The sequence below is a fragment of the Ursus americanus genome, chromosome 7, assembly GCF_024610735.1.
Source record: "Ursus americanus isolate L20-20 chromosome 7, mUrsAme1.1.p, whole genome shotgun sequence".
Classification (NCBI taxonomy): domain Eukaryota; kingdom Metazoa; phylum Chordata; class Mammalia; order Carnivora; family Ursidae; genus Ursus; species Ursus americanus.
Genome location: NC_142133.1, coordinates 65043130 through 65058766, shown reverse-complemented (window position 1 = coordinate 65058766; position 15637 = coordinate 65043130). Strand labels below are relative to the sequence as shown.

General features: G+C 48.8%; 2 protein-coding genes across 5 annotated transcripts in view; both read right to left on the bottom strand.

The window, feature by feature from the left end:
• IFT172 (intraflagellar transport 172) overlaps positions 1-9586 on the bottom strand; it is a 32721-nt gene extending 23135 nt beyond the window's left edge. The window contains exons 1-13 of one of the 3 annotated variants that reach the window (XM_045809187.2): positions 9392-9586; positions 6757-6900; positions 6418-6530; positions 5940-5979; positions 5578-5643; positions 5288-5367; positions 5005-5092; positions 3888-4102; positions 2885-3008; positions 2391-2486; positions 814-975; positions 398-451; positions 49-152 (exon numbers count right to left, since the gene is read on the bottom strand). In XM_045809187.2, the coding sequence (XP_045665143.1) occupies positions 49-152; positions 398-451; positions 814-975; positions 2391-2486; positions 2885-3008; positions 3888-4102; positions 5005-5092; positions 5288-5367; positions 5578-5643; positions 5940-5979; positions 6418-6530; positions 6757-6900; positions 9392-9430 (1325 nt within the window). In that variant the 5' untranslated portion in view covers positions 9431-9586. Of the gene's footprint in view, positions 1-48; positions 153-397; positions 452-813; positions 1001-2390; positions 2487-2884; positions 3835-3887; positions 4103-5004; positions 5093-5287; positions 5368-5577; positions 5644-5939; positions 5980-6417; positions 6531-6756; positions 6901-9391 lie in introns of those variants that run through there. The other 2 variants (XM_087863766.1, XM_045809188.2) reach the window with 2 other exon arrangements.
• A 1848-nt stretch (positions 9587-11434) lies between these two features.
• On the bottom strand, positions 11435-14527 carry FNDC4 (fibronectin type III domain containing 4). 2 transcript variants are annotated; one of them, XM_045809186.2, is made up of 7 exons: positions 14148-14523; positions 13812-13956; positions 13617-13732; positions 13185-13389; positions 12643-12732; positions 12214-12338; positions 11435-12048 (listed from the first exon to the last, which is right to left on the bottom strand). In XM_045809186.2, the coding sequence occupies exons 2-7, from the start codon at positions 13930-13932 to the stop codon at positions 12013-12015; spliced, it is 693 nt and encodes a 230-aa protein (XP_045665142.1). In that variant the 5' UTR covers positions 13933-13956; positions 14148-14523; the 3' UTR covers positions 11435-12012. The 2 variants fall into 2 exon arrangements, with proteins under 2 accessions (XP_045665142.1, XP_045665141.1); XM_045809185.2 differs by lacking the exon at positions 12214-12338 and having other exon boundaries at positions 14148-14527.
• Positions 14528-15637: the final 1110 nt, after the last annotated feature.

The following is a 15637-nucleotide window of genomic DNA, read 5'->3' as shown; positions in this document are numbered from 1 at the left end:
AAAAGGAATTCTTTTGGGTTTCAAAAATTTAGAACCTTGTGGGGTTACCTGATGAGGTGGGGGTTCATGAATTCGGTACGTACAGAACCCAGGGTATCATTACTCCCATATTCCACCAGGGTTAGCTCTCCGGCGTTGAAGATCATGCACACCTGGGGATGAGTGGAACTGTCACGTGGTGGGAAGTTTGCATGAAGAAAGAGACCAATGGTAGTAGAAGGAAGTGTCCTGTCAGTTCAAAGTGACCCCCACTTTTCTCATTATTCTGTTCCTCTGCCTACCTCACCCTCCTGTCTTTATCTGCTGTCTCCTCAACCCCTTGCCACTTGCCATCCTTCCGACATAGGAGCTAGAGGAGGTTTACTGAGATGGTGACGGTTAATCGAGCTCTACTCACATTTTCATTTTCGAAGAAATACTTCTCATTGCCACCAGATCCCTGCCAAGCTACCTGTAACAGACGGAGGAGACATAAAGAACAATGTAGGACAAGTATCCAAGGCAACACTGAAAGAAGGACAGGTAGGAGGAGAGACCGAGTTTAGGAAGGTCTTGATGTTGCACAAAAGAGGTGCTGCGTCAGATTCTGCCCTAGGTTTCTAGATTTCTGAGAGATGGTATAAAAACAGTCCAACAGTGGACTGTTCCCATTCCAGGACTCTAAAACCTCCTGGGTCTCACTCCCAGGTCCACTGGGTCCCCAACACCAGCATGTTAGAGCTTTCTTCAGAGATCTTCCCCTTAGGGACCCTGGCTCCCCTGAAGTAGCAACCCAAGATGCTCCATTCCCGCCCTTCCATCTGTGGTTCCTACCTCGCTAAGGCGATTAGTGTTGAGGTCCCCCAGAAGCAGCGTGTCCGACGTGTGCGCCACCAGGTAGCGTTCCTTTCCCAGGATTTTCACCTCTTCCACCTCATAGCCATAGTGTGACTTGAGTACCACTCGGGTCCCCGATGACAGGTTCTTCACAATCACCTCGGAAGGTACAAGTCTGAGCTCCCTTAGGGTTCCCCCAACCCCAAAGAGGGGTGAGCATGCTGTGACCCCTGCCCACCTCCACACTGTTAAACAAAACTAATATCTGGTTTCCTCACCTAGCCTAGGCTATTGTTGGTAAAAATGACACCTCACATTCACGTAGCGCTTTACTACTTATGAAGTGCTTTCAAAGATTATCTCTTTCGATGCTCACAATACATAGTTCACTCTCTCTACATTCCTGTACCTCTTGTGAAAATCTTTGTGATGACTTTAACCATGGTGTACCATACTGTTATTTCATATACCTGTCTCCTTTGCTAGAATGATCTTCTTGATTAAGGGACAATACAATAAAGATAACAATTTTGTATTCTCAATACTTAACAGTGCTCACGCATAAAGAATGGATAGAAAATGAAAGAATGGGAGCCCCTGACTGGCTCAGTCAGAGGAACGTGCAACTCTTGATCTCAGTTGTGGGTTTGAACCCCATGTTGGTTGTAGAGATTACTTAAAAGTAAAATCTTAAAAAAAAAAAAAAAAAAAGAGGGGACCCCTCCCCAGGTGGCTCAGTTGGTTAAGCATCTGCCTTCGGTTCAGGTCATGATCTTGAGGTCTTGGGATCGAGCCCCATTGAGCCCCACGTCTGAGTCCATCGGGCTCCCTGCTCAGCGGAGAGCCTGCTGCTCCCTCTGCCTTTGCCCCTTCCCCCACTCCTGTACACACTCTCTCTCTCAAATAAGTAAACAAAATCTTTAAAAAAGAACGAAGGGACCGATGAATAATAAACAGAAGGAAAAGAGGACAGAGGTAGAGGAAAAAGTGGGCTCATGAACTAAGAAATTACCTTGCAATGTCATACACGTGAATTCAGAGGCCCTAAGGCAGCGTCGTTCACTCGCGTAATCCTAAACTCCCCAGATGACAGCATAGAGGTAGTAAGTATTTTCCGTTTTTGTTTTGTTTTGTTTTGAATAGAGGGATGGGGGTATGGGTTGGGGCAGAGGGAAAGGGAGAGAAAGAATCTTAAGCAGACTCCTTGCCCAGCGTGGAGCCCGATGTGGGCTTGATCTCACAAGCCTGAGGTCATGACCTGAGCTGACATCAAGAGTCCAATGCTTAACTGACTGAGCCACCCAGGCACCCCAGGTAGTAAAGCTTTAAACCAGAAAGATATAAGTGGCAATCTCTGTACCCCTTAAGTCTGGTGTTTCAATCTTTTCTTACAATAAGCTGGAAGTGCCAGAGCAGGAAAGTTGCCAAAGAGTTGCCCAACACATTCTGTTCTCCAGAACAGCTCTGCCAGGGGTTAAATTTGACACTGTGGCTGGGTCCGGAAGGCAGGAAAGCAACACAAGGATGAACGAGCACTGACAAGATCTCGGTGCAGCAGGCTGTCAGCTGCTTACCTGGCTAGGTCCCACATACGTCAGCTCAAACTTGTTCTTATAAATGCTCCTCCGGAGGCAGCAGTCAAACTGTTCCACTCCACCACAGAGTGTGCCCTAGAAGGGGAAGTGACGACATAAAAGATAACAGGCATGGGGAGGATATCTAGAGACACCCTCAAAACCTAGGTTCTAGAATCTAGAGAAGAGTTGGCAGTAAAAGGGCTGGCAGTTTTTGAAAGTACCAGATGGAAAGAGGTGGCAATCACAGGACTCATGGATAGTGATGGGATGAAAGGGAGAAATCAGTCCTGCCTACAGAATTCTTTGTCTCTTTTGGCTTCCAATAAAGTGCGAATTTCTCTTTCCTGCCTTTAATGTCATACTTTTAGGTTGGAGTCAAAAGGGAAGAGGAGATTCTCTAGTTTCAGGAGAGAGTGCTTTAGGATAAGGCCAGATTTGTCCTAGTTTGGCGAAAGTCACCCATGCAGAAAGGGATTACTAGTGAAACACACCGCACAGAGTCGTGAGCCATCCCGTTTCCAGGCCAAGGCAGTGACGGTGTATAAGTTGGCAATCTCCTTGGGCTTTGCCTCTTCCCAGATGCTTCTTCGAGGGCTCCAATTGAGCACCCGAAGTCTGAAATTAAGTAGACGGCTTTTAGAAGAGATGGAGGCTGAGCAAAAGTGGAAATGGGTGGGTAACTGAAGGCAATGAGTCTTGCTGTATTAGAGATGAAAGGAAGTCAAAGAGAACACATGAGCTAGGGAATCTCATAGGAGAGGACAAAAAGGTTCAAAGGAAGAAACTTGGGAAAATTAAGCCAAAAGTAAAATGGGGTGAGAGGGTTAGAAGTGGAGAAAACAAAATGAGATCACGGCTGGTAAGAAAAGTGAGCTGTTAGCCATAGAGAAATAAGGAAAAAGAAAAGAGAAATGGTAGGAAACAGAGAAAAAGGAAGGAAGAGACCCACATGAGACTGAAGGACAGGGCTGACAAAGCGGACATGTGGGGACCCAGGCCCTAGCTGTTTATTTACTGTGCCATCATTCATCCTTCCCTCCATTCACTCGTTAGCCAAACGTTTAAGCATATATTGTGTACTAGACGCTAATTTAGGCACTGGAGATCTAAAAAAAAAAATGAATAGGCCCTTTTCTTGAGGGCATTTCCATTTAGCCAGATAGCTATAAACACCAAAGTGTAATATAATGTGATAAACACTAAGCCAGTGGTCTGAAAAGAGGCAATGGTAATACAGAGAGAGTGGAGATGAATTGCACTGTGGAGTCCCAAAGAGAGGCACAGAGACACAAAATCCTGGTGCACTCTGGAACTGCCAGAGTGCCAACGGATGGTGGCAGCAGGGAAAGGGCAGTGTGTGAATTAAAACCCGAGGATCTCTTTCAACATACACTTGATGCTTATCCAGTCTCCCACTCTGGTGGAGAATAACTGGGCTAGAGCAGAGCGTACACAGGGAAAGTGGGCCGAAGATGCCCGTGGAAAGGGACCCACCTGTCATAACTTCCCAACACAACAGACTGGCCCCCAGGACTTGCGGCAGCTGTGGTGAACTCCCGCTCCTGAGGGTCACGGCTGTAATCAAAAGTTTGTAGCACGTGGCCTTCCTTTCCATAGGCTACAATTCTCCGATCACAGCCTGCAGCCACAATGCTGTTGGTTGCCCACGCCAAGGCATAGGGTGGACACGGGTGGCTAACCAACTTCCCCTAAGACAGAAGTAGAGGGTTTCAATCACTCCGACTAAAAGCTCCAGCCGGGAATTTCTCCTTCCTAGCACCTGCCACAGTCACTCTGACCATCCTACTCTGTATAAATCTTCCTCCCAATATTTTCCCACCCCAACACATCCTAAACCGGAGGACATCACAAATTGTCTTTCTGTTTTATACTCTCATACACATATGTATGAAATACGGACACACTTACTGACGTTGTGCTCAAGAGAAAACCTCAAAATACTTGTATGCCGGAGTTCTTTAATAAACACCTATAAGGCCCTCCCAAAGGGAGATATCCTACACATTAACCAAAACTGGGTAGACGCACAGGGAGCATACGACTCTTTCTTTTTAGGGGAAATAAATTTAATTATTACATGAGTAATTATTTTGTTTAAGTTTTAGTTATTTAAGTAATCTCTACAGCCAACGTGGGGCTCGAACTCACAACCCTGAGATCGAGTCACATGCTCCACCGACTGAGCCAGCCACGTGCCCCTACAGAAGTAATTCTTAATGTAAGTTATTCAAGCAATAGAGATTTATATAGAGTAAAACATGAACATTCCCTTTATCCCCCATCTTTTCCCTTTTCCCTCTTGTGAGTAAATGACTTTTTCCCTGTGAATTTATACATATAAATTTACTTACATAGATGAGAATAATTTTCACTTTCCCTCACTCTCAGAATCCTTTCCATTTGACTCTCCCTTTCCCATAAATATTAAGCTCTGTTCTCCTGAACATCAATTCTCCCTGTGGCTGCATCCGAATGCCTCTCTCTCTCTCCTCCAGCCGCTTCCCCCAGCACCTCAATCTTCATGTTCAACCTCCTCTAGGAGGGATCTTGGGTTTCCTTACCCCCACCCCACAGCATCCTTCAGTCATACCTGTGACTCTCCGGAGCCTTCATCATCAAAGAAATACCTAACGATGGTGCCATCTGCATGACCAGACAGAATTCCTTTCCCAGAGCAACTAAAAAAGGGGAAGAGGAGGAAACAGATTATTCTGTCTCACCAAGAAATCCCCCTTCTCTGTCACACATTACCCTACCTGGGCTCCCTGCCACCAGTCCTCCCCATCTTCCATATTACAGTCTCCCAGTCCCGACATCGCCATCGCTTCTTGCTACATTTCCAAGCTCTTGGGATACTGCTCTTCCTTACTCACTTTGTCGTCAGTGATACCACGTAAGAATCTGTCCCATAGATGGTAGATGATTTATTAGTTTTAGTGTTTGCTAAACGAACCTGAAAATGGGAAGGTGGATACAAGTCTGGTTAGGCTACTTTCAATCCCACCCAGATCCAAGGGAAACAAATGAAATAACAAAAAACCGGTCCTTCTGTTTTTTCCGCCAACATACAACTTGACCCTAAGGGAGACGTTTAGCCATATTTCTCTCTCCAGAACCATTATCCCCACCCACCACCTCTCCTCTGTTTCTCTTCCTCCTTTACCTTCCCTTCAGCCAGGCCAAAGACAATGATGTGCTCTGCTGGCCACTGCAGACAAGTGATGGCACTCTGGAAGAGGGAAATCATGAAAAGGATAACCCTGTCCTGTAGCTTAGCACATTTGTAACAAACTGAAGCCCCCGCCACACGCCACCACCCCGGTCGCCTATAGCGGAGGAGAGGACACATCTGGGCTCAAGGCGGACAGCAGACGAGGATGAGCAGCCAGGCGGCACCATCCTCTGCAGCTGGAAAGCTCAGATTCACATGTTAAAAAAAACCGCAACTCCTGGTTACATTTATAAGTAGATATATTGATACATGTTGGTTCATCCTAATCTCCCAGAGACAGGTCTGAAGTTTACCGTCTGGATGAATTTGTTACAGATGACTTTCTTGTCACCCCTGCCAAATAAAAGGAGGGAAAGCATATTAAAAACACTTTCATAAATAAATTGCCACACATGATGCTGGGGAACGGGAAGAAAGAGCAGATACCTTCCCTGCCCCCTTAGCGTTTCCTACCATTCCACAGGAGCCCTGAAAGGAGGCATAAAATGGAGCCTAAACAGCTTTGGAATAGTAAAAAAGATGCTGTATCAAAGGCTCCCCAGAACCTTAAAGGGCCTCATGTTGACCTTAGGCTGATTCCACTAGGGATGGGATCTCAGAACACATGGGGCAGGCAAAGGTAGGGAAGCAGCAACATACTCTGGAAGGCCTTTGCCTGCCACGTTCCAGCCCGGACCATCATCTTCTCTACTCCCCCTTCCCCAGTGAGGCATTTCTTCCTGCCTTCCCCTTCTTTTCCAGGTCACCCCATCTGCCAGTCTCTGTCCTCACCAATCTTCTCCAATCTTGTACACATAGATGATGTTGTCGGTCTGTCCTATGGCAATTTTAGTGGAATCGGGAGAAAAAGCCATGCCCTTCACCATATAGCTCTTCCGGCCATACTATGAGTTAAAAAAAGAAAAGAAAAGAAAAAGAAGTAGTGAGTACACATGAAAAAGAAAGGAGAAGAAGAGGTGTATGTGTGACTGTAATGAGCTTGAGGGATTTATCCTGAGAAAAGAAAGGGCAGGCCATTTCCTATGCCAATGGCTGGGGAAGTTTTAGGAAGTTTCCCAGATTCGTAAGGCCCCATCAACAGGTTAAGTATACACAGAGTACTCTCTTCACCTTCATGTCAGCTGGTTTGGTGGAGAATTTATCTCTCCGCTCCCCGTGCTCATCATAGAGCAACACCACTCGGTCCACTGTGCAGACGGCAAATTTGGCATTGTTCTGGGACCAAGCCATGCAGGTCACCTTTGCAGCTCCATCCTGCAGAGGCAGCGGAGGCAAAAATAAACCCAGGTGTTCGTCTAGAATGACAAAAGCATTTCTAGTTCCTTTACTTCTAGTGTGACTTTGGTCAATTTTCCTCATCATAGTCCTTAAAACAAAGAGATGCTTGTGATGCATCCTGGTCTCCAGGGCTATAAAATCCCGGACCAGGAGAACACGGTGCTTTGAAACCCATAATGCAAATACACTAAGAGGTGACATGCTGAATCAACTGTCCCAATGTGCCCCTGCAATAGCCTTGCTCCCTCGTATCCCAGGACTGCAGCTGAAATAAATTCAAGTGGTCTGATAAGATTTTTTTAAAATAGGTTTTTGTTTTTAGCCATTCAGTCAATATTTTTTGAATACCTTACTGAGAAAGGCACGTGGCCAGGAGCTGAGAGGGAGACAAAGAGCAAAATATGGTCCCTGCCTCAGGCTATTAAGATGGTGCAAAACCAGGAAAAATCCCATTCGAGAGGCACTACAAAGCACAACAATAGTCTGGAGAAGTCCGACATAATTTTATGTTTAAATGATCAACTTCAAGCTTTGAAAAATGGATGCAGTTAAATGGGGAGAATTATCTGAGGCAGAAGGAATGACATGAGCAAAGGCAAGTCTGGTCAAGAAACAGTAATTTAATTTAGCTGACACTATCTTGCAAATAGAACAGAGGAAGTAAGGCAGGAAAAACAGTGAGGCCAGCTCAAGAAAGATCTCTGAAATTTGGCCAAGGAGTTTGGGCTTATTTGGTAGGAAAGGGAGAGACAGTGAAAGTTCCAGAATGGGGAGTAAGACAATCAGAGTTGAGACTTAGGATGAAAATGCCACCTAGTTTTTTGGGTTTCCCCCCTCAAAAAAACTACGCACTGAACAGATGCCCAATTTAGAAGTGATCATCTCCCAGTGAATTATTCTTTCCACGTCTGTCTGCCACGAGGCCTGGTCCTCAACGGTTCTGCACTAAGGATGACGTCCCTCCTCAAAATAAAATATTTAGCTTCTGCTCCAATTCTGTGATTAATTACTTGGGCTCTAGAGCCCTGGTTTCAAACTTTGTTACTTTTCACTCCTAACCCACCTACCTCCAAAGTCAGAGGTTAAAAAGGGGGGGGGCTTTTTTTTCATCAAAATCCTCAGTCAAAAAATAGCCACATCACCACCTTTACCACCCTCCAACTCTTGATTAAATTAGATTCGAAGGGCTGAGAGCTCCTCAATAACATTTGCTCATCATCTTCCTTCATCATTTTGCCAACCCTGGGCGTTCGCCCTTCCCTGCATCATGATATCTTACTCTGAAAGACTGAAGGAGGTTTTCATTCCTAATTATTCCATTAGGATAATATAATTTTTCAATTACAGTTTCCGGGGCAGTTTACTGAGCAGTGAGTAAACTTTTTTCTAACTTCCCTCTATTCTCCTAATGCCACATCCTCTGTGAAGCCTTCCTGATTCCTCACAGCACTGTCGTGAGGATAAAATGAAGTAGGGAAGAGAATAATAAAAGCTAACCTTTAACAAGACGTTGCCATAGACTAGGCATTTTGATAAGGGCTTGGTATGCATTCTCCTTTTACCTCATAACGCTGAGACAGGTGCCATTATTATGCATATTTTACAAATGGGGAACCTGAGGTTCGAAAAGTTAAGTAATTTGCTCAAGTTTACATACACGGTTTATGAGTGGTAGAACCAAGATTTAAATCCATGTATGTTTGACTCCGCAAACCAAATCCTAACTATTTAACTTACGCTGCCTTGCTACACATGAAACATTCACTTATCATTAGATACTATCATTAGCTTTGTAGGAGTTTGTCCTTTGAATTTTGAATGTTCTCCTCTCTTGTCGATCAGTTTTTACACTGCTTTTCAGTTTGCAATGGCCTTTGTGTACATTACTTCCTTTAACTCTTCCTCCAAACCCCCTCAGGTTGCTATTATTGTTACTCTCGTTTTCCAAATGGAGGAGTGGGGTGAGCGCTCAGAGAGACTGTGTGTCGAGGGCTAAAGTCGGCGGTACTGGGTCATTTATTTAAAATAGAGCTGGCATTAGGACTTGAATGCTGGTCTCCTAGCTCCAAAACCCAGCCTTTCTTTAGCATGGTTCCTCCCCGAGTGCCCAGCCTCCTCTGAATCTGATATCTTCATCATCAGAACGAACGTGAGGTCTTCTGCACTCGCTCTTTGGGGCTTGCACCTAAAGCGCTTGTTTACTTGGGTGCAGACTTATGCTCATTGTTTACAAGTGCGCTGAGCACGGGGCCTCGTACACAACTGATGTTAAATGAAACCAAATGAAAGCTACCGAGGTTAGCTGTACGTCTCTACTGCACACTATCCACCGAGCAGAGTCCCATCATCGCTAGAGCCTTCAGTCTTCCGCATACAGTAGGCGCTCAACATCATGAAATTTCAGTTCCCCCACTTTTCTTGGAACGTTAAGACGGGCGGGGGAGGGAAGAGGCACGCAACTCCTCACCTGAGGGCTCAGCAGGGTCCTCAGGTGCTTCAACTGCATGACGAACACCTGTCTCTCAAATGCCACCAGTCAGCGACAACTCCCGTGGTTACCTGGACAACCCGCCACGCAGCCGCAGCGACTGCTGCTGACGCAGATGCGACCGCTGCGCAACAGACTTCGCAAGGTCACCACGTAGCTTCGCGGCGAAGCAAACAGAACGTGCGCAGGCGCAGTGAGGTCTAGGGCGGGGCCCCGAGAGGACTCGAATCCTCTCCTCAACCAATCCTCTCGTTGCCTGCAAACCCAAGCTCAAGCCACGCCCACAAACCCTCAGCAAACTCGAGGTCCTACGTAATCGCGGTCCTTCTCGCGCCCTGATGTGAGTAAGTGTGACTGAATGCGTTCTTTGAATCCTCACAACCCTGGAGGAAAGCAGCGCAGTTGCTTTCATACGTTTGGCAGCGGACGGAATTGAACCCAAATAGGTTATGTGATTTGCACGGGACCACAAAGCTAATAATGATGGCTAACGGAATATTCAGTATGCGTCTGCCAGGTACTGTGCAAAGGGTCGTATTGCATTATCTCATTTACTCTCAAAGCCACCTTTTGAAGGGGATGGCATTTATTAGTCCCATTTTACATACCAGGAGACTCAGGATTAGAGGGGTCACTACCCAAACTAACAGTCAGTAAAGGATGTAACTGGGATTCAACTCAGAGCTGGTGCATTTAAACAGCCTTTACATTGGTTCTGAATTCCTAGCTCCCTATCTCCATGCCATGCTTCTATACCCCGTGCCACTTCCATCTCAAGAAATGAGGTGTCCAGAGTCTGAGAGATGAGTGTTTCTGAACCAGTGGCCAGTGAGAGGTACTACTTCAGAACTGGGGAGCAGTGGATTAAAGACTGCTGCCCAGATTGGGATGCTTTTGTGGTTCAAGGCAGAGGGCAAACAGGACTTTGGCTCACCTGATAGGGTAAGGTTAAGTCTTGTGATACCTGGGCTTGAGGCTTGGTTAAACAGAAAGGATACTGACTTCTTGGATTGGGGTCCCTTTCAGAATTATTGGTCTAAATTCTTATAACCTATCAGAGAGACTGAGATGCAGGAAAGAGTTATTCATACACCTCCTTTGGAAAGATTCGAAGTTGAGAAGACCTATAATTCTCCAGAAAGTGTAGCATATGCTGTCCAGACAGATTCTGGGTTCCGAAGCCTTTTCCCCATAGTGGTTGCAAATGTCAATAGGTATTTCTCTCACTGGCACCGTGCTACCCCCCCCCCCCCACCCCTTGGAATTTAAGAAGGAGTAGAGGAAAGCTTCTATTATCACAGGAAACAAGTAGCCCCAGAGCCCAAAGTATAAGTCTTTTCAACAGTTCCAACCCCTCAGTTTTATTTCCATAATCCTCCTCTGGATATAGTGGCAGAGAGTGGATATCAACTCATTCACACTTTACAATTATTATTGACTTCGACCGAATGAACAGAGACGGAGACAGACAGACCGAATGAACAGAGACAGAGACAGACAGACAAAAGGAAAAGCGAGGGCAAGGAAGAATAGGTACGGGAATGCACAGGATAGGAGGAGCACATGGCACCGAAGGATCCATTAGTGTAGCTGCTCTTTCATTTGTCCCAAGACACTGTTCAGTTCTTTTCTGGAAATTAACTCAAGGTTGATGGAGGGGTCGGAGGAATAAATGGTGAAGAGCTTGGGTGTCAATGTGGGTGGTGAACATAAGAAGGTTACTGGCCCCTCTCATGTGGTATAACCTTTGTTTCCACTGCTGCAGGAGAACTTACATCCCCCCTTCTTTTCCTTCTCTCCCTTTTCACTGAGCAAAACAAAAGAAACTAGGGCTCCAGTTTTGTACACCCAGTTCTGGCCTCTCCCCACCCATTCCAGGCTAGAGAATCAAAACAAACACCTTAAAATAACGAGAGTGCTCCTGTCCAGTTGGTGGTGGTGTGAGAGGCCCTTGTAGTCAGGGGAGAGACAGTGGGGAAATGTCTTCAGCATACTATACAGTATACCATACAGTCAGCTCCAGTTTGTCCAAGAACCTTTATTGGAAAAATGTCCAAGGGGTGCGATCACCAGCAGCTGGAGGGGCTGCCAGGTGAGAGGGGGAGCACCTGAGGCTCCATGGAAGACATTGGAGTAGTGCAGTGCGGCATCTGCCTCTAGAGCCAGACAATTCCTTTTAATTGCCGGGGGAGGGGGAGTACCCAAAGCAACACCCCTCTCTGAGACCCAGAGGCAAGATGTGGGGGCAGCTGGGGATGCCAAGAGTCCTGATGCAGGTGAAATGGGGGCCCCATTTGGGACCTAGTGGGATACAGTTGAACAAGTGACTCTCCCCTGGACCTGGGGGATGAAAGGACATACCCCATCTGATAGCCATTCCCCAGGTCCAGGGGCACAGACCCTAAGAGACCTACCTTCTGGCCCTGCTCACAGTGGAAAGAGGACGGGTACCAGGCCTGAGATTGTGGGAGTGTCATTATCCTCTAGGAGACTGTGGGATCCTTCAGTCTTGGGCAGATCACCATCTGAGGCTCTCCCTGACCCTATCCCCATCCCCAGGTTGTTAGTGCATCTGTTGTCTGGTTCTGTTTCTTCACTCATCATACATCGATGGTATTGATGGATGGTGACTTTTTCTGTAAAAGAAAATGGCTTGAGTCTCTAATTTTAGGAAGGGAATAGCCTCCTCCAACCCAAATATGCATTTCCCCTCTTTTCCTGCCCCTCTTTGGCCTTCTCCCTTTCCCCGGCTGCTTCTAGAAGCAAAATCACCATTCCCTCCCTCACTGGCCCCACATCACCTGTCTTGTCCCCACTGGCCTTCCCTGAGGACTCTGTTCCGGCCCCTTCCCCTTCTCCTTGGGGTTGTTGTTGGAGTCGTTGTCCTTGATGATATCATACTGACGGCAGAATAGCCCAATTACAGCTGAAACACAACAATACAATCTGCACCTTGATCTTGACCTCCCCACTCACAGCCTTGAAGGGCAGTGAGATACCCACACAGTTTCTAGAAAATCTGAGAAGAAAACCCTTGAATTCCTGGTGCTCATGTACGAGCACCACCCTCTTAACCTTCCTCTCCTCAAACTTCTGCTCACCCTCCTCAACTAAGCATCTCCCTGCTCCATTTCTCTCCCTGCCTTTTCTCCCGACAACCTTCACTACCTCCCACCTTCACTGAGCCCCACTCCTCCAATCCTCGGTCTCCCGCCCAGCTGCTCACTCACCGGCCCACATGAGCAACACCACCACAATGATGACCACTTCCCCCGTCTGCAGTGGCCGCTCCCCATCCAGACCCTCCACTGTGATGTCACCTGAGAAGGAGGAGATAGACTCCAGGTTACGGGGAGCGGCCACCAGAGCTCTTCCATGCAGACAGGTACAGGTAAGGATGGAGAGTCAGGGACCAGGGTTGCCCCTGGTCACCCCTCTCTAGGAAGCTGTTGGTGGACAGGTAGTTAGAGACCAAAAAGCAGGAAGGCTGTGGGCGAGTACTTCCGCAGGCTGCGGTGGCTGGGAACTGAGGGTAGGTAAAAGGAGGCTTTAAAAGCCCTTCTCCCAAACGATTCATTATCAGCCTGTTTATACCCAGTCCCCCGCCAACCTTTTTCCTTCGTTTCTTGGCAGTATGATGAATTAAATCATCCTTTTATTCATCTAAGCTAGACTGTGGCTTGTTTGGGGGAAGTAAACAAGATGCTGAAGGCCAGGTAGAAAGCCAGAGAATCCAAAGCTTTTGGGAGTGGAGAGCAGCTGAGACCCTCACCTGGGCTTGAGCTGTTTGAGGGTAGCCGGTCAGAACCCTTGAGAGTCCGGAAGTGCACCCGAGGCCCTGGGGGGCTCTCTCCCCGAAGGCCGATGCTCCTGACCTGCACTGTGTAGTCGCTGTCTTCAGCCAGGCCCCAGAGGGCACAGGCCCGTGTGGTGGTGTTCACCTCCCGGATCACACGCTGCCCAGGGCCATTCTGTCGCTGCAGGGAGATGATGGGACAGGAGGGCGGTCTCACACCAGTCCCAGGACTCTTGAACATCCAAGCACTCCACGGAGTAGGATGAAAAGGGCAGCTTGAGCCGGGGAACACCTGCTCCCAGATTCCCCCACCACTGGGAGGGGAGCTTAGGGCTGCGGTGGGGGTAACTGAAGCAGTGTTCAGAGATCCAAGGACACAGGTTGAGGGAGCAGAAGGGTGATTCATACTTGCTGGGAGATGGAGTAGCCAATGACGATGTTGCCTTCTGGGACGTCCCAGGACACAGTGGCCGAGTTAGCTCTGAGGTGAGTGACTGTCACATTCACAGGAGAGGGAGGCCGGTCTGTGGGTGCCAGAGTTAACTGGTTAACAGGTTCCATCCACGGACTAGCTCTGGTCAACCCCACTACCCCTTTACTCACCCGCTCGCACAAAGCCCAGGTCACAACTGACCAGCAGGAGGACCGTGGGGCTTAAATATGGGGAAAGGGGCATCAGCGAAGCCATGGTCCCCACCGAGTCCGCTGGGAGGCACTGGGGCATCCGCTTGACATCCAGGCGGGGCTCCTGGAGGTGGCAGGAGTTGTGTGGGGGGGGGGGGGGTTTCAAGGACTGCCCAGAACGCACGGGTGGCAGCAGCTCTCGCGGGCTCCCCACCGCCCACAGCAGCCCCGGAGCCCCCCTTCTCCCCCACGCCTTCCCCGCCCCCGCATCACCCGGGCGTCCCCAGTGTGCGGCTGTGCCCGGCCCACACCCACCTCCGCCGGTCCTCGCGGTCGGTCAGGCCTCCGGGGGCTGCTCGGTACCCAGAGGGCGGCCCATCGCCCGACTCCGTGGCGCTGCCCCTACCCCATCCCGGCGCGGCGGGCAGCGCGGGACCGGGCTGCGGGCAGAGGGCAGGCGGAGGCGTAGCGGGAGCGGGCCGCGGGGCTGCGGGGGCCCCCAGAGCTCGGACCGGCCGCGTAGTCTGTCCCCGAGCAGGGGGCGGTGCCGGCGCGGCCTGGCCGCTGGCCTGAGTCCCGGCGCGGGAGGCAGTGCGGCTGCTCCGCCGGCCCCTGCAGCGGGATGTGACCGTCCCGGCCAGCCGCCGCCTTCTGCAGAGCTGGCCCCGCTCGCTCCGCCGCAGCCCGACCGGGACGTGCCGGCCCGCCCCGCCCCGCTGGGGTTCTCGCCGCCGTCATCCCCCTCATCCCCCCCCCCCCCGACCCCGTTCTCCCGGGGCTCCTCCCACGACCCTCCCATTGGCGGCCTCCCGGGTCCCCTAGCTTCTGATCCAGGCTCTGTCCGAGGAGCCTGCGGGGGTGTGGGGAGAGGCGCAGGTGTGAGGGTCTCGGGCACCCAGGAGGGCCCCTCCCTCCCCGGGTGGAATTAGCCAAGTTGGGAGGAGGAATTCCACCTTTCCTGCGGGAGGGGACAGAGTGGCGGAGATCATTGTTTTAACAATCTTCTACTTGTAGACTGCGTCAGCTTTTAAATCTCTTCCCCATTCATAATCTGATATTGATTCTCTTCGCTCTCATTCATTCTTTAATTTATTAAACAAATATTTATTGAGCGTCACCTATGTGCTTGGGGATGTGAAAAGCTGGAGATAGAGCGATTAAGACTGCTGGGTTTATAAGGGGAAAATCTAAAGAGCAGCGACCTATGGTTCTTGTCTTAGCTCTGCCAACCGGTTACTGCCTGCCGTGGAGAAATTGGTCATCTCAGTGTTGGGTTTCCTAAAATCAGAGCGTCCGGAACCTCATAGGGCTGCTGGCAGGATCCAATGAGACAATGTTGGGGAATGTCTTTATAAATCTTATGACGCTGTGTGAGTGAGGGATTATCATTAATTTGCACCAGTCTGTTAGTTAGTTACTTCACTCATTTAACAAACATATAAATCCTTAAGTTATTTTCATGATATCTGGAGTAACAACCTGGGTGTGAGTCCCCATTCTGTCAACTGTGTGATTTTCAGCAATGACCTAACTTCTCTGAGCCTTAGTTTCACCATCTGAAAAATGAGGGTGTCAGTATCATCTTCTTAGTGTTGATGTACTCAATGAGATACTGTATGTGAAAAGTGCATTGTTCGGTGTAAGTAAATGTTGGCTCATGTTGTATTTAGGGCAGATACTTTGGTTTCTAATTCTCATTGCAGCATTTCTATTTCTGTGGCACTTTTTCCTGTAATATTCGGTTCAGCATGTGCCCCCCTGGGGCTCCAAAGCTTCTGTTGCCTTCCTTCTGAGATGAAAGAGTG